The 19,021-nt window shown below is 35.5% G+C and overlaps 1 protein-coding gene across 23 annotated transcripts in view; it reads left to right on the forward strand.

Annotated features, from left to right (window-relative positions):
• Positions 1-13,843: 13,843 nt before the first annotated feature.
• Positions 13,844-19,021, forward strand: part of LOC116216438 (uncharacterized) — a 48,274-nt gene continuing 43,096 nt past the window's right edge. For 5 of the 23 annotated variants that reach the window (XR_014882343.1, XM_085220408.1, XM_085220409.1 and 2 more), the window contains exons 1-3: positions 13,844-13,984; positions 14,446-14,619; positions 18,323-18,379. Coding sequence is in view for 20 of the 23 variants with exons in the window: in XM_085220408.1 (XP_085076534.1) it covers positions 13,928-13,984; positions 14,446-14,619; positions 18,323-18,379 (288 nt within the window). In the remaining 3 variants the exon portion in view is untranslated. Of the gene's footprint in view, positions 14,031-14,445; positions 14,620-18,322; positions 18,380-19,021 lie in introns of all 23 variants that reach the window. The other 18 variants (XM_085220402.1, XM_085220401.1, XM_085220405.1 and 15 more) reach the window with 9 other exon arrangements.

Raw genomic sequence — 19,021 nt, forward strand, 5'->3', positions numbered from 1 at the left:
TCTGCTGCAAATATACAAAGCGTATCTAGTTTCCAAATATGCTTACTGCATACCCATTTACTGCTGATCAAATGAATGGAATATATCCTTCTGACAGAAATTTCATATGGACATTTACCCTGGGAACTCTTAGCATAAAACATAACCTAAATATTAATAAGAACAAATGTTCAGAATGCAGAACAGGTGTTAAGGCATGCATCTTGCAGATACAGCTGGTAGTAGCTGCTAAGTTAAATCCTCTTAAACATCTATAACATATTACCTTTTAACTGTTAGACTGTCCCAAAAGATTCAAAGCACTGAGTGATGAGTTTCTTTTATTATTCTCATGTTTCTTTGAAGAGAGCAAGCAGATTAGGTTGGACGACTTCTAAGTTGTACTGAAAAATAATGCTAAATGTCATAATATTAAGAATGAAAGAAATGAACAACTGGAAATCAATAGAAATGGAACCTGAGGGACTTGAGGGAGCAACATGAAGTTGCATTATACGAAGTTCAGATCAAATGTTAGGAGAAGATTCTTCACCAGAGGGTAATTTGGCACTGCATCAGGCTCCCCAGGGCAGTAGTCACAGCCCCAAGGTGGCAGAGTTCAATTAGAATTTGGATGATGCTCTCAAAAATATGGTTTGATGTTTACATGGTCCTGTGTGGAGCCTGGAGTTGGACTCAGTGATCCTCATGGGTCCCTTGCGACTCAAAATTATCCTGTGGCACAGCAGTTCTTTAATTCCTTGTCAAGGTGCTGCAAGTGTTGGCTGTTCCCTTCAGGCTGTGAGCCGGAAAGCATAGGGGATCTTGAGGCTGACAGAGAGCTGGCCTTGCCAACTAAGGCCTGTCCCTTAACCCACAATGAGGGCATATATTTTACTAGAGCACTGATGGTTTCAAACTGCTAATACCAGTAATTTTGAGATATTTATGTGCCAGACTCGGAACTGATAGTAAATCTTTTAGTGGATTGACTTTATTATAGTTAAAATCTGGATCTGTGTAATCTGAGGAGGATTTTCTAGATGGGGAAACAGTGATACTCTTTGGGATTGATATGGTAGTGCTGAATTTTTAGAATCAGTATATCCTCATCACTGGTGAAAAAAAAAAAAATAGACTTTTCTTCCCTTACATACTTCTAGGAAAATAATAAAATAATTCCTATTGATAAATGTAGGTTTTCATGAGCACTGATGATTATGACTGGAAGCACAAGCAACCAATCCTATCTGTGCCAATAGAAAGTAAGTTTCTAGGATAAACTGTCTTTCAGGCTCTCTGGAACATGGAAGAGTGCATTGGTAAATCTGGAGAGTAAAAGAAAAGAGAAAACAAAATTTTGGTTATATGCGTAGTTTGAAAGTCATTGAAAATGTAAGTTGTAAGAGAGATGACTCAATTCCTTTTCCATTTTTTTCCAGCATGATACCAGAAGGTCAACTGTGCTATTGCTATTGCCACTAGTCAGCCAAAACAGCATGCTGAAAACTGCATGAAGCCAGTGCTATTTCTTTGGGCTGAACTGTTGTATCACAGAGGCTTAGCTAACCTAGTTCCCTCTAACAGTACCATAAAATAAAAAATTGTGTGAACAGAACAGGTACTGTAGCTGAAAATATAATTGTAAATTTGTTCTTTTTGCATTTTTAGGACTATATAACAGTAAGTCAGAAACTGGTCACATCCAAAGTAATACCAAGCTATTACCTAGAATTGAACAACCACTCATATATAGAAGATTGGCAGAAGAGGAAAAGCAGTTAAAACCATGGAAACCTGTACTATTTTTTCTCCTTTTTGGAAAGACAGGAGATAAGTATCATCATCAGATGATATGTATTTGCAGTTAAACTATAGTCTTATTTTTTTCTGAAGTCTGTGTAGCATGATCCATTGAAACATTAATAAAGTTTCAGTGAAATGGTCAGTTATGCTGGAATTGATATGTAGAAGAGTTTGACAGTATCTTACCACACCTAAATATCAGTGAAGCTTTAATTTTTATAGAGTGAGTAGTTACACACACACACACACACACACACACACACACACCACACACACAAAAGCCTATATGGCTATATGATATTAAACTTGTAAGCACTTAAGAAATCATAAATCACAGAATTGTAGAGATTGGAAGAGACTTCTGACAGTCATAGAGTCCAACCCTCTGCTAAACCAGGTTGTCTACAGCACGTTGCACAGGAAAGCTTCCAGGCAGATTTGGATATCTCCAGAGAAAAAGGCTCCACAGTCTCTCCGGTCAGCCTGTGATAATAAAATTCAGCAACATAAAATATTAAAATAGAACGTGTCCTGAAGCCATTAGCAAGACAATCACTTTAAAAACCATTTATTCAAGGCAGCTAGCAAAATCTTGTTGTGATGTCCCTAATTCATCCTCATCTTTATATTCTCATATTTAATTCCTCTGTTCCACATGGAACCATGTACAAAATGCACTACTGTTGAACACTGGAGGAAAAAGAGCAAGATTTTTAATGTTCTTAACAACCCCAGAAGTACTCACATAGTAGAATAACATTAACTTCTGAAAATATACTAAATGATTGAAGTCAGAAAATCATATTAAAAGTGCTACCAAAATTAACAGCCAGTTTACAGATGGTAAATAGGCTGAGATAATAATAAGTTGACGTAGGTGTTTGAAAGCTGTGCTACAGATGCAGTGAGGAATAAAAATCAATGTATTGAAGCAGTTACCATTCACTGATGCTCAATATCCTACTTTGTTTCACTGACCACAGAAAACTTTGCAATGGTTTCTGAGTGGACAGTTTTAGCTTGGTACTAACACCAACAGATCCTTGTTTGAGTATCATAATGTACTAGGAAGTGTTTCAGGACCTGCTTTGTGAGCCATTCTGCCTTATGAATGGCCATGAGAGTTAAACTTTCATAAAAAAATACAAAAATCTTTTTAGTTCAAAACTCAAGTTTCCACTAAAAGTTGTGTTTGTTTGCTTTACTGTTTTATTCTTCATTACTTTTCATGTTATCATTTTCTTCTAAAACATATTCCTTCTTATTAAGTTCCAGTACTTGAGGACAGTGCACTGTCTTCATCTGCCTTTCCAATTCACGTGTAATTGTTTGCATGTGCTTTTTTTGCTGACTTTTTTCAATTTCCTCTTCAAAATTTTCTGTTTAAAGGGAAGAATATAGGAGAAAGGTGAATGGAGGGGAAGAAGTCTTAGAAAATCTTACTCCTTTTTTTTCCATATCAAATTAATTTGATATTGTCACCGTAATTATTTGAATATCTAGATTGGGTTTCTGATGATATAACATTGTTGTAATGTTGGCGGACAGTCAGACTTCTACAGAGGCTCTGAGAGACGTCTAGAAAATTGCTTTCATTAACCACAGACAGAATACATGTAACACTTCTTCCTTTCTCCGCTCTTCTACATAACAAGTAGCAATTAGTATATTCTTCTCAGTTTCCCCCAAGTGAACAAGAAACCTGCAGGATGCTTTCTGCAGTCTGCTTTCTTTCAAACATCATACATCAGTAAAATGTTCATAAATAACATGTCTTGCAAATTAATGAGACAGTGCTTCTTTCTCCATTTGCATCCCTGCAAGGAGACAGCTTGAGACCTATCCCACACTCATTGTTCCTTTCTTGCTCAAAAACGAACAAACAAACAAACAAATAACACAAATTACAGTTAATTTTTATCAGTAATGTGAATCAAAAATAACTGAGGTGATATCTTGGTGAACCTGAACATCATTTGGGTGTGTGTGTTATCGTGCATACAGAACATGCAGAGGACTGTAGTGTTAGTATTTTAATGTACTGTCATCAGTGTTGTGAAATACAGAGGTTATTTATCACAGATAATATAGTAAAAGCTGGTTTAATGACTTTTTTCATGTGTGTCTGTCTTTAAGGTCAAGCAAGAAAACTCTACTTTCAAAAGTTTATTAAAGAAAGAGCATTTGATAGCATTTCCATGGCAACAAAGAGAAACAGGGAAAGACATCATTTTAGCTGAGCATTGTCCTGAGGTGTTTTTATTTTGTTTACAGAACAAGGAAAAAAAATCAAAGCAGCACAAAAGCATTTTTTATTTTTTATTTTTTAATAAAGCCACTGCAATGAACCATCTATTTTTGATGTTAGATATTTAGTCTCAATCCTGTGGAATAATAAAGAGAAGAGCATGGAGATGTAGGTCACAAAAATTCCAGTCCATTTCCAATTTTCTTTTAAAACACATTTGTGGCATACTTCAATTTCAGTATCTGTTTTGACCTCTGTTTTTTGTTGTTGCTGATTTTTTTTTCTATTTGAATCAGAAGATTTTACAGGAATGTATCATGATCAGCACAGAGACAGAGACCAGGATACACAAGATAACTGAAACAGAGAATTGCAGGGGTTGGAAGGGATCTCTAGAGATCATCAAGTCCAATTCCCCTGCTCAAAAATGTTCCCTACAGCAGGTCAGACAGGCATCTAGTTTGGTCTTTGAAATCTTCAGAGAATATTCCACAACATCTTTGATCCTGTTCCTGTGCTCTGTCACCCTCACAGTAAAGAAGTTCAGATGGAACTTCCTGTGTTCCAGGTTGTTTGTTTAAATAATATAGGAAATTCATCTTTTTTTGTTGTTGTTTTGTTTTGTTTTGTTTAAAAGAGTTGCACTTCATGCGTAGTTATTTTGCCTTATATATTCTGTTTTAGAAAATATTCTTTTTAACAAACTGTGTTGTCATATACCAAACAACAAGCACCTTATGTAAATCATTTTTTGCATTACTTTGATGAGTGTAATGGGATGATTTCAGAGGATTGGAGAGAAGATAAGAGTGTATTGACCAATTCACCCTGCTGCATAGCAATTACTGAATTTGCCCCGACTTTTTGAACTTAAAACAAGATTTCTCTGGTTCTTGAACCACAAACAGACATGTAGCAAAGCTCCTGATTATCAGGCCAGAATATTCACCAAGTGAATATTTATCTCATTAACTGTAGAAGGGCACACAGATACATAATGCGTTACTGCTCACAATGTGCATGTGCAGCTTATCTTTCAAGCATCCTAGATAAATGTTTTGAAATCAATCCAGCCATACTGTGAGGGTGACAGAGCTGTATTCAATAATACAGATGTTCTGCTGTCCCTGGTAATCCCTTGTTGCCTCCATGCAAAGTCCTGGGACTTACCCTTAGCTTCCCTAAGGGTAATCAAAAGACACACTGTTATATTCCTATTAGCTTGTATTTCAATCTTCTTGAAAATGGATCTACACACACAGTTTCTTTTTCACCAAATGGTGAAGATCTATCAGTCAGCATGATCATCAGACTTCTATGATCCTATATGTATGGAAGACAGAGTCAAATATCTTCTGTTTTAGAATGCAGTTGCCTAGCAAAGTATTGTTATGAATGCTGATGCTATAAAGAAGAGTTCTGCTTTTTGTGGGCACATAATCAATCAATCTAGAAGATAAAATGCAAATGCAAAATAATAAAACTTGACTAAAGCATTTTATTTGGAAGATATTCTACAGCAAACCCCTCTTTCATTTTATGAAATAAATAGGATTGTTAGCATACCTCTGAGTTTTACATTTGTACTAATTGTAAAAGTGTTTCTTATGATTCAAACAAAATCACAAGGAATGGTTGAGTATGGAAGGGAGATCTGGAGAACATTGAGTCCAATCTCCCTGCTCAAACAGGAACACCGAGAGCACTCTGCATAGAATTGTGTCCAGGTCAGTTTTGAATATCTCCAGAGAAGACTCTACAGCCTCTCTGAGCAGCCTGTTCCAGAGCTCTGTCACCTTCACAATAAACAAGTTCTTCATTTTCAGATGGAACTTCTTGTGCTCCAGCTTGTGCCATTGCCCTTTTTTCTGTCACTAGACACTGTTGAAAAGAGCCTGGTTCCATTACACTTGACTTTCACTCATACTGATAAGATCCCCTCTCAGTCTTCTCCAGGCTGAACAGTCCCAGCTCTCTCAGCTTTTCTTCATAAGGCCCCTCATCATCTTTGTCACCCTCCACCAGACCCTCTCTAGAAGTTCCCTGTCTTTCCTGAGCTAAGGAGCCCAGAATTGGACACAGTACTCAAGATGTGTCCTCACCAGTGCAAAATTAGGGGGGAGGATCACCTTGATCTGCTGGCCACGCTCTTTCTAATGCATCCTAGGATACCATTGGCCATCTTGGTCAAAAGGACACACTGATGGCCCATGGCTCATGTCCATCAGGACAGCCAGGTCCTTCTCTGCTGACCTTATATTTGTATTTCATATATATAATACATATTTAATTATATTTGTTTGTCAGTAGTTTCCACTTACCAACATAGGTAGAATCACAGAATCATTAAGGCTAGAAATGACCTCTAAGATGATCTAGTCCATCTAACTCTGTTTACTGATCTTTCTAGTTCTTCTTGATAAGAGATTATTTGAGATACCTACTTGTATGTTTAGTAGAAAAATATAATGAACTAAGTCAAGACCTTCTTCATATCTACTTTTATTTCACTTTCAGTCACCTACTTAATCAATACTTTTCTTCTTGCATTTGCCACATGAAAACTTTGTATTTCTTTATTCTTTGACCTACATCCAAATTAGATTATTCATGTTGGAAGTGAGTTCATATTTAAAACTAAAGGAAGATATTGTCATTTGAGAGTGATGATTAGAATAAACAAACAAAATCTTGTATCACTCATCCGGTTTCTTACTGCCCAGCTCTCCAAATGGATGTGTAGTTAATTTTTTTTAATTTTTTTTTTTATTTGAGGAGTGTGGTGTAAGCTGTTACGATTGCTTGGGAACTTCACCAGCAAAGCATACTGAATTCTTAAAGATTTTATGTACCATATAGGCTTATGTCTAATTTTCTAGCAGTTATTCCAGCAGACAAAATTAGCAAGCAAATAAATGCACAACGAGCCTGCCATTGAAGATAAATATTTATACTAATAGTGGAGATTACTTTTCACGCTGACATTTTTCATATTCCTTAAAGCGTGAAAACAACTATCTTCTATTTACATATCCGGTATGTTACACTATGTCTAAACAAGAAATTAATCCATCTTGTTTGTTTGTGGGTTGGGTTCTCTCTTTCTCTCTTTTCTTCTTTCTTTGTTTCTTTCTTTCTTTCTTTCTTTCTTTCTTTCTTTCTTTTTCTTTCTTTCTTTCTTTCTTTCTTTTAATTCAACTTACTGGTGAATTATTTTCCTATTTGTGTCAACATAAGTAATTGCTCTGGGCAAGGGGAAAAGAGTAACAGAATTACATGGCTTTATTAACATGACTAAAAACTGAATTATGAAAACAAACAGTAATATTTATAACACAAGCACCTTAAAATAATGATTTAAAAACACAGATATGAAACAATATTTGAATGGTAAATTAATTTTCCACATTTCTCTTCCTGGATATTTCCTGTTAAATTTTTTTCTGTGTTGTTGATGCCAAAAATGATGAAAATGTGAAAATGATTATTTTAATAACATGAAATCATTTTATTGGGCATCTTCTCTTCTGAAAGCTTTCTGTGTGTTATTTACTCACAGGAAGACAAAGTGTTGTGGTGTCTTCATCTCTATTAACTATATAGAATATGGCCAATCAGTCATTTGATTAGTAACTTTTAATAGAGGTTATGTGACTGAGGAAGGGAACTATTCTGAGAGTTTTCAGAGGGTGTTTATTATCAACCCATCTTCTAAAATGGATTGCAATCTTTCCCTTGTCCTAAGGGAGAACACTCTTAAACTAGTAGCTGCATATAGAAACTGCACTGTTTTCTGTCATGTAAACATCTTTTACACACTTGGTCAGTAACAAACAATAATACTTTGCTCTGCTGAAGGTAATACTTTTTCAATTTAAAAAAAATTTTAAGGATTTGCATTACTCATCTCTTACATTTTGTCCTCTGTAAAAACATTACACTATCATGACTCTATTGAAGATGAATATGGCACAAAGGCAGGCAGAGGCACCAGATATGCTTCAGAAGAGTGCCAGGAGGAATAGCATCTGGCCTTTTTCTTGCACTGGCTCTGTGTGAAGTGGCAAAAGTGTGCCTGTTAGACTACTGGAGCAATTCCCCTGCATAGAAATACACTGAGCACAGGATGCAGACTGTCTCAGCGTTCTTTGCCAGAGTTTGTCACCTGACTCCTTAGAGTGATACTTTTTGGTCTGCTCAATCGTACAAATATTTGAAAAGAGTGCACAAGTGATAACAAAAGATAAATCAGGGTGGTTGAGCAGATCATACCTTGAACAGTCCCCATACTAGTAACAGGAGGACAGTGCTAGAGGTCGGCAGAGGAAGGAAGGAAGGAAGGAAGGAAGGAAGGAAGGAAGGAAGGAAGGAAGGAAGGAAGGAAGGAAGGAAGGAAGGAAGGAAGGAAGGAAGGAAGGAAAGAAGGAAGGAAGGAAGGAAGGAAAAGGCACCATCTATCCTCACCCTGAAGCAATCTTGTTCAGTAGAACAACTGGCTAAGCTTTTACTGGAAACCTTTGCCAAGAAAATATATGCAAATAAGTCTTAATTATGGTATAAGGATCTAAAACTGGATATACACGTATGATTGCATTTAAAAGTGTTCAGTGAGTATTAAAATGACTCCAAATAATGTTGTGATGATTAAAAGAAATCACAAAAATGCTTTGAAAATGTAATTTAACAAAAAGTATGTCTTTACTGCATAGAGAAAGGAATGCAAAGATGTACTTTTGTGTGTTACTTTTAATTTTTTTCTAAAACAGGACATAATACTTTCTTGAATTACATTCACAATGTTTTTCATTAATTTCCTCAGTCCCTGAATTCCTACAGAGATAGATATTTAGTTATATAGATGTACATTAAATGTAGAACAAGCAACCTCTATTTAATCCCACGATATACTTACGAAGAAAGAATTATAAGGTGGTTGATTCTGATATCACTATTCACAATAATTGGTGTCTGAGACCAGAAATTTTCTTGCTTAACCTGATGGACTGCTTATAGATGAAACAAACAGGCAGGATTTTGGTAGTATCTGAAGACAGTTATTAATATAAGAATTCTTAAAGATTTGGCTATTTAGATATTGAGTCCACAGACATTGGTCTGAATATATTACATAGTCTTCTCTAATTTCAGTTTCTGTACATTGATGTTGTTCTATACTTCTGTTACTATGACCCAAAATATAGACCATCACTTTCGCATTGAATCACTTTCATACAGCACTGTGTTTCTGGCAGCGAGAGAGAGGCTGAGGGACAGAAATCCACAATATCCATCTTAGTTTTCCTGCTATGTATCTGCAGAGTCAAGGACACATTTGTTTAATCTCTTAACCCAAGGAAAATAAACTGCATCAGTTAAAGAAGAAGAGAAAGTGACTGCTGAAATGCTGAACAAATTACTTCCCTATTTGCATAATCACAAAAAGAAATGTGTCTTATGCCAGAGCATGTCTAGAGAAGCCACAACTGTTTCTTCTTGAAATATTTAATCATCCATTGCAATGTCATTTCTGGATTATAAATGTGCCTTGCTAACTAAGATGTTGCAAGAAATGTCCCTTCCATGAAAGAGAGAGGAGATAGTTACGAAGTGTAAACGTATGGACTGGTAATTAGTCAGTTGCAACAAAATGATTTTAAGAACAGGGAACAAAATAAATAATTTCAAATTTTTTTTCTTACCCCTCGTTGGAATATTTACGCGTAACAAATTAAGCTCTCTACTTTCAGTCGGGTGATTGAAAACTAATTTTCCAAGGAAGTTATAATAAATTGTCATATAAAATATAATGTATCTGCTACAAAATTTTGAAATTTTGAATTATAGCAGAACGAATAAATTTCAGGTAGGAAGATGTGTAATTGAAAGAAAGACTAGTAGGACTACTGGACAGAATTTTCTGATTAATTTGAATAATAACAAGAAGTGGTTATGTTTACTATGTTTTTTTTTAGTGAAGTATTTGTGAACTTTAACAAGCACATCACTGAATATTAAGTATATAATGATGTTCCTATCTACAACATGTAACAATTTTTACTGTTAGTACCATATCAAGAATATACCAGCACATTTGAGAAATAATTCACATGCATATTTACTTATTTGACATTCACATAGTGCATTTGAACATCTTCTTTTCATAACAAAGATGCAAGCCTTAGCTTTTTGCATAATTTCATCTCAAATCACCACTCTTGAGCCTTACATTGTGACCATGAGCCAAGGGAGAGCAGGGAAAACAGCTGAGACACTGGATCGATATTCCTTAGCCTGTAGTGAGTGTACCTGTAGTAGCACTACAGTTAGGACTTGGAGAAGTAAATATCCCAGTTACCCCTAAGAATTATACTTTGTGTTAAATCATTTGAAGAACATGGCCTCCATTCTCTTAAGCTGAAAATGAAGAAGCAAGTGAGTTCCACGTATTTGCCTAATGCACTCTCATTGCTGTGGAGCATTTAGTCCACAAGTATAGACCGGTATGGAGTAGGTTTTCACCGTTTTAAGCATGCACAGCATCAGTGTCAAATCCTTAATGCCATTTGCTCAGGTCACAGAGATATGTTTATTTACTCCTTTACTGAGGGGGAAAAAAGCTGTCAGTTAAATGGTTATTATTTATTAGCAACAATGAATTCTTTTTTTACTCATATTTTGTTTAGATTAAGCAATGCCTGAAAATAATAGATCAGATTTTTCTCTTTTTTTTTTTTTTCTTTTTCCTTCGAAAAAAGCTCCTTCTAAAAACATTTCTCATTTCAGATGTAGTTCAAGTAATCTAATTTTTGCAGTAGCAGTGTATCTTATCCAAATTAGTCGGCTCTGCAATATAGAAGAAAACTGTCTTTGGTTAAAGCAAGTTATTTTCAACTTCAGATAATGGCCTGTGTTGCAGATGGTGCTTCATGATTAGGTAGTTAAAGTTCAGAATGTTTTTTTTTTAGGTTCAGCTGTCAGTCTAGGAAGAAAAATACTAAGTGATTTTTTGTTTGAGCTCCTTCTGACTTCCTGGTTCAACATAGGAGCTTTTCTGTCAAAAGCCCTGAAGACAAGAAAACAGTGGAGTGACTTTGGCTTATGAGAAGACAATGCTCTCCACAAATATATAACGAATAAAAAATGAACAACTCACTCTGCCAAATATTTTTAAATATTAGATCTTTCAGTTCAAGTAGAAGATGGCTTCAGCAGCTCTCACTACTCAGCCATTCAATCACTTCTAAAGAGCTGCTGCAGTGGATGAGGAAGGCTGTTGTCTTCGCATAATCCTGATGAGTCACACTGTGACACCCTCTGAACTTGATATGCAAAATTCTGTAGTCCTTTATCCTAAGAGTCCACGCAAATCCTTTGTCAATTTTGATATACATGAATTTGCAAACTGAGAGCCCTGCTCTGAATCTGGAATGCAATCATATGCTTACAGGCAAAACAAACCACTACACAGCAGCATTCCTTTTGTTTCGTGTGTAAGCCACGCAAAGCTCTGAATTGTGAATGTTTTTGATGTTAATGTATAAAGAGGATCACATTTGATTCTGGGTTATTTGAAAAGGTCAGTGAGTCATTAAAAATTATTCAATGAGCTGGAGTCATAATTGAGACTGTCAACACATTTGAGCCCTCATGAATGGGACTTAGGTTTTGTACTGAAGTTTTGTTAGAATGTGTTTGAGGATAAGAAAAAAAGATCATTTTATTTTTATTGCTTTTAACAGAAATATTGAAAGTGGTGTTTCTTGAGTCAGAGAAAGAATTGTGAATCCCCTTAAGGCATCTTATGTGTCTCTGTTTCGAAATAAGATCCTGAACCAACAGATGGTACTGCTATCCTCAATAATGACACTAGGTTGGAAACTGTGATATGTTTAATGTATCACTGTAAAAGAGGAATAAACCTGGAAAAGAAGTCTCTTATGACTGGATGAGCTGCTTTTAATCCTTAGGAGTTAAAGTTTCTTATCTGTAAGTGTGTATAAAAGCAATATCATTAAATGACAGAAGACAAACCTGTTGGCTATCTTTATTTTGCGATACAGAGTTTCTCTGTAGTCTAATTGTACCATAAATCAACATTTAAATATCTGACATACAATTGTAATATGCATTACATTGTTGGTGTGCTTGTATTGAGAGACCAGCTCTTGTGTGAACCAGGATTTGAGGCCAGATTTGTAAAGTATATACAAATTAATATCTGCCTTCCGTTCTAGCACTGGCTATAGCACCTCAGGCTAAACCTCTTGTAGGATGAGATCTAAGACAACAGTCAGACTTGGAAGATGAAAGAGGTGCAGGCTGCTACTAGTTCTGAGTGGACTAGAATTGACCATATAAATACTTATGTTTCAGAGCTTAGTTGAACACACTAGCTTCAACAACTTGAGGACTCTTCACTAGGTCAACATGATGGATAAGAGCTCTTTCTGTTTTTGACTGAGAGGTGGCACCAAGAATCACTGTCTTACAGTTAAACCAAGTATACATCAATAGCAAGGAAAGAACATGCTTGACTTTGAACTTACTTTTGTAGATCTACAACAGCTCGCACGCTTATTAGCCAAGATAAAGTTTCAGGATAAGAACAGACGTTTAGTGAAATCGTACATACTTGGAAGCAGACATTTATGGAGCCATAAAAGGTCTTTTGGGAAAGATTACAAATGCCTGAAATAATTAGGCTTTAGATGGGAATACAGTTAAATCTAAAGGTATAACTGAAGTTCATATGGATATGTCTGATTTAACATTAACTGCATCAAGGAATTATAAAAGTAATTTATGTCACTGGGGGATCAATTTAAAATGTAAATTCTGTCCACTGTCCTGGATAAACCCTTAGAAAGCTACACTGTACTCTACTACTTGCTTGACTGAATTATTAACAGGACTCAAAAAACAAATTTTCATACCACATTTTCTTCAGTTTGGTCAAAGACTAACAGTAATGCACAATGTCATTACCTTGCCTACAGTGAAATATGCAATTATTCAGATCCTGGATAGAGTCTGAATAAATGAAAAATGAAAAAACAGGGAGCAGAATAATATAGATGACATGACATTACTGAAATGTCATTTTGAGTCAGAAGTCATGCTCAGAACAGAATTAGTTTTCGTTGTGATATTCAAAAAGAATATTTTTTCTTTATCATGAATTTTATGCTCTTAAATATATAGTGCTAATCAAATCAAATGTCATGCAAGGTCAAGAATTATTTAATCTGTGTAAATTATAAAGTGAATAATCAATATAGTCTGTATTTCTGAGTCCATATGCAGAGTAGAGACTAGAGCCTTATTTTTTTCCATGTAAAAGAGAGCATTTTAAAACCGGGATTATAAAAACAATTGACACCTTTTACTCATCTAGACTATGTAATACTCTATAGTATACATAGCCATCTTGTTGTTCCTGTGACCAGATGCAGTATTTCCTGGGAATACAACACTTTCAATCTGTATTAACTACCCTTGGTTTCCCTGTAACTGTGTCTTGTCCACTCTCCTTGAAAGTAAAGAAGTGGATATGCAAGGGAGGTAATATCACGAGTTGGATTTATGCTTCCTTACTCTTTCCTCTCACTTCTTTTTGCTATGAAACAAACAAACAAACAAGCAAAAAAAAAAAAAAAAAGGAGGGCCAATGGATAAAGGAGACAGTGATTACTTATCTGACATTCAGTTTCTCTGACGCAAGTTACTTTTTCAGTGTATCACATTCAGTCTACTAGAATGATTGTAATTAAAATGCTTCATGTTGCTTCAGTGGAAACTTGGCATCATGATGTCACTGGCATAGTACATGGCATATAGGAGATACATGATTCTCTGATTTAGAGGCAAACAGGCAGAATGATGATTTCTGCATGAATGCCTGGGAATACTTCCCTCCAGATTCGCAATAACTCAGAGCTGATAATTGTCAAGGTATGGAGCAGAGGACAGCTGTTGAACTACTGAAGACGTTGTAAAGGTTTGTTCTGAATTAGAAAACAGGTGAAGGAACTGTGAGAGCTGATGAAAATTTAGTTTCATTTATCTTGTGAAAGACAGCATGCAACTTTTCAAAATTTGTATATAAAATGCCAGAGAAAACATATTGCTGAAATGGGAAAGCTCTACCTTTTGTTATTAGTTTTTCAAATAAATCCCTGCATGAACATTTTATGGGACACCATTATAATGTTCAAGATTAGCGTTAACATTACTGATTACAATTTTCTGTATTTACAAATGCATCGAAAACATAAATATTTCTACCAATTAACTTTAGTTTCTGCAGACAAAAAAAACATAACACTTGATTTGCCAACTGGTGCATTGAGTTGGCTTTATTGTTGTATGGGAACTGCTGAATCACAGTCTGAATCTCTGATTGATCACCTGAGGCAAGCAATGAGTCAGCCACGGGATCACAGGAGAAGACAATTCACCTGTGCTGCTGGAAGGGGTGGAGCCTGGTTCCACCTCTCCTAGACTCATTTAAGAGCCAACAACCAGTAGGGAAGGACATTTTTCTGGAGATCCCTTCTTTGGAGTTTCACAGCAAGCTCAGAATGAGGGTAAGCACTCTATTTATTCTCTTAGTATAATAGCCTGCTTAGCAAGTTCTACTATTTATTTCATAATTATAACATCTGTATATTCATTGATTATACAACTGTTCATTCAGTTTAGCAAGTTCAGTCTCTTATTGAAATGTTTTTTTTTAATTCGTTATCACTTAATCACTGCTATTAATTTAAGTATTAATTTTAATAACTGAGCAGACAAGTTGTAGTTTTTTATTACTTCTAATTTGTGACATCTTAGCAGACCAAGAACAGTGCTACTTCTTTATGAGGGTTCCCTATGACTGCAGAGAAGAAAAAAAAATCCAGTGGAAAATTGCTTGCCTGTTTGCTGGAAAGTCTCATATGTTTTTTCATACTGACTAAAAACCCTAGCATCTCTTCCCATACCCTGGCCCCTTTCTTCCTCTCTTTCTCTCTTGTAGATACTAAGTTGCACAATTAAAAATCATGTGTATGAAGAATAAAATGCATGCTGCCTAGCATCATTATACTGGTCTACATTTATGTGCTGGTGTGGGCTGGGATAGAGTTTTTTTCTTCTATATTTAGATGTGCGAGAAAAACCGTGGTAATAACACATCAGTGCTTTAGCTGTTATTGAGCAGTGTCTACACAGAGTCAGTTCAGCTTCAACCTCAATGATTGTTTCTGTGAAAAGTTTGAAAAAACTAGATGCCTGAAATAACATTACAAGGAAATAAATAAGCAAGAAAAAAGAACATATTCAGTCCAGACCAGGCTCTGAGTAATCTAATCTAGCTGTAGATGTTTCTGTGCATTGCAAAGCAGCTGGACTAGATGTTCTTTAAGGATCTCTTCCAACTCAAACAATTTTCTGATTCTATGATATTAGAAACAGATAACCTAATATTATGAAGAGATTATTTTTCCTATGAAAGGATAGTAACATTAAGACACATGGATTTCTGGATTTGGCAGCGTAAAAGGTAGACACTGGCTGACACTGAATGCCCACTCTTACACATCCACTCCTCAACAGGACAGAGACAGAAAATAAGACAGAAAAGATTGTGGATCCAGATAAAGACATTATTAACTTACCAGTTACCATCATTCCCTCTCAGACACTTCCTAGATACTGAAAATGCCCTATTCCTGGACCCTACAAGACCTCATTATTTTATAAACTTAAGATTTTAAAAAAAATTTTATGTTTAAAACTGTCACCAAGGTGTCCACATCAGTCCTGCTTTGGGGAGTTTGTGAACACCCTTGCGCTGTTCTCTGTGTAACATTACTTACTGCAGAATCAATTATAATAACACTTAGGCCTATGGAAATACATGCACAGCATGTGCCAGTTAAATTAAAACATCAATAGGTGTTTTTGTGTTTTGCTTTTCTGATTACTCATTCCTTTCCTCTCCCGGTAGTAATGAGATTGTCCCCTCAAAGATAAATAATATTCTAAAAACTGTATTTTTGAGGTCCTGCTTCTCAGTTTTATGGATATGTAATGCTAGAGAAAAGATGTGTTAGAGCACTTGCTGGTTCACAGTAAAGAATTTGACTAAAATCCACCCCTTTTGAAGAGAAGCATAGCTTGTTATTGTATTTCTACCCTCTTTATGTTGTGAATAGCATTGTACCCTACTCAATAATAAGGCTATCAGCCCTCAGGATGACCATTTATAACTGTTTGTAGCTGAAGCTGTGTTTTCTGCACTGCTGGAATTATGTCTCTTTACCAACTTAAGTATGACTGAAAAGTGTGAAAAACTGTATAGTTGTCTAAGAGAACTTTAAGCCCTCAAAATTCTAAAATTGTCAGTTCTCAGCAGCTGGATTAAGACTTTTTATTTCCCTGAGGTAAAAGTGACAGTTTCTACATGGTATATGGCTTTTCTATTGTAAATGTACCTGGAATTATACAGTGAAAATAACATAGGGAAATTATTTTCACTCCCAGTAAAATAATGAAAATGCAAAAATCAATATTGACAAATTCAAAGGAAAAATGTATCCTAGCATCAATATCGAGTCTACTTTTAGTAAAAATCTTATCACTTTTCCAGTATCAATTATAGACTTCTGAAATGCAACATTTCATAAGAATTCTCCAGAACTGTGCATTTCGTGAATGCTTTTATTGAATATAATTAGAAGTAGTTATAATAAAATCTGTACCCAGGTCATCAGCTACTGAACTTTTCTGTAATACCAGTTAAAACAATGAAATTGTAAGAGATTAAATAAATTACAAGATGAGTGATGGTTCTTTTCCTGCTGAATTCTGACTTCAACACAAGTAGGATTTGGTCTGAGATATTGATGTCACACTAAAAATGCCTTCATAATTGGCAGTTCACATACATATATATCATATATCATTTTGGCAGTTCAGTATCTAAAACATAGAGATATATTAGGTCAGTTGAAACACTAAACTAATGTAACTTCCTGGTTTGTTTCTCAGAAATAGCCCCTGTTCTGTTGTTTTTTGCAAAAGATTATGAAAATATATTCAAGGGGAGCATTGTAGTTTTTGTACCAGAGTGATGAAAATGAGAATCAGAGACTGGAGCAAGTCTCCCAAGGAGTGAGAGATTACTTTTTCTACACATTCTTTTTTTTTTTTTTTTTTCTCTGGAAGTAAAATCAATGCTATTTTAAACAGAAACACAATATGAGCTGTTGCAATTAGACTGTGTTTTGGGAGGTTTGAAGAGACTGAACCATTTCTTGATTTCTGAGTCCTGGGTATTTGCCAATGTACTGACCATGTGTGTGACTGGCTGGAGCACTTCTCTGCTGAGTGTCCCTTTTAGGGCTGTATAGCACTTAGTTACTCTTAGATTTACATAATACTGAAACCCTTCTGTGTGACTAGGCTATCAGAACCCTAGACTAAAATTTCTCTGTAGCCCAACAAACTATTTTTAAATGTTCTCGTACTAATCATACTTGAATTACTAGGAATAGCTATGCAATCAGATGATGTTAAAACTGACAAAGGAATGCAGCATGACTGACACTGTGTAGCACAGCAGTTTTTTGCACTGCATGGCAGTACCACAGCCTTTATTCTTCCAGTTCTTACAGTACCCAGAAGGTACTGTAGAACATCTTTTTATGGGTAATTTGAATTATGTAGCATTAAGCAAGAATGACTGAAATATCATCATAGGTAGTGATTTTAGCTTTTTTTTCCCCACTGGAGGCTGGATTATGTTGAAGGGTGAGGGGAGGAAGAAAACATATTAATTGGACTAATTCCTAAATTCTAACATGTGTTATCCGAATCTCCTCCAGGAGTCTCTCTTTCCACTGACAACATTAAAAAAAAAAAAAAGTCTGGTCATGACATTAATATTTCAGTTAAATTCTGTGGGTGACTGCATAGTCAATGCTTCCTTTCCAACCAAATAGATCACCTTAGCCTCTGTCTTCCCTCTAAAAACAAAGTGTTCATCATTTTCTTCCTCTCTTGTTCCTCTCTGTGATAAGTACATGAAAAAGAGCATTCCATTCAGAAAGCAAACTCTATCCATGAAAGTTTTAACCCACGATACTGGCTTTGCGTGGTGAAAATTAAGTGAAATTGATTGCATTTTTATACCACAAAAAATCACTATTGTATTTTAAAGATGATAGATTCCAAATTAATTAGCTGGTATATATTTGACTTGCAATAGCTCAGCAGTGAACAATTTGTTTTTTTCTTTTCAAGGTTCAAAAACAGATGGATTTTCAGAGGTGCTGCATGCTTCTATCTCCTACAGAAACTGTAAGTCATTTTCATAACATCATGCTGGCATAGAAACATATGTTATAAAGATCACAGAGTGGATTTTCTGTTCAGAAATAATTTCTGTTGCCAAAGAACAAAGAGTTTGGAAGAGGGAACTGATGCTTTGTGGCTTGCTATATAGTATCTATTCCTAACACATTAACCATTCATAAAGAAAGAGGAGAATTTTAGAGGGATTCTTCTCCTGGCTTTCCTGGACATCATAATTTCTATACATGTATTTATATTTTCTAGGTTAAATCATAGAAATTGAGTGAAATATACACCTAATGTGAGGCATAACTAATAGAAAATGTTCAGCTTAACTATACGCCTTGTTGCCAGCATCTCTCTTCAAGGTCAGGTTCCTGCTGTTTCATCTCTCAACACATCCTCTCCACTCTATGTAGAAGGTACTTGGGCAAATGACTGGGAGGTCTCTTGAGATTAGTGATGAGGGCAGCCACTCTCAAAGGCACAGTTTCTCCAATATTTTGATGCTATGATCTGTATCTTTGTTGCACTTTCTTACCTGTAAGACAGTGAGATAGCCTTGTGTAGATGAATACATATGAAGCTGTAAACCATGCAGTTATTATAGAAACAGAATGTTGTCCAAGTGGCGTTGAAGAAAACAAT

This window comes from Meleagris gallopavo, chromosome 3 (genome assembly GCF_905368555.1).
Source record: "Meleagris gallopavo chromosome 3, MGAL_WU_HG_1.1, whole genome shotgun sequence".
Classification (NCBI taxonomy): domain Eukaryota; kingdom Metazoa; phylum Chordata; class Aves; order Galliformes; family Phasianidae; genus Meleagris; species Meleagris gallopavo.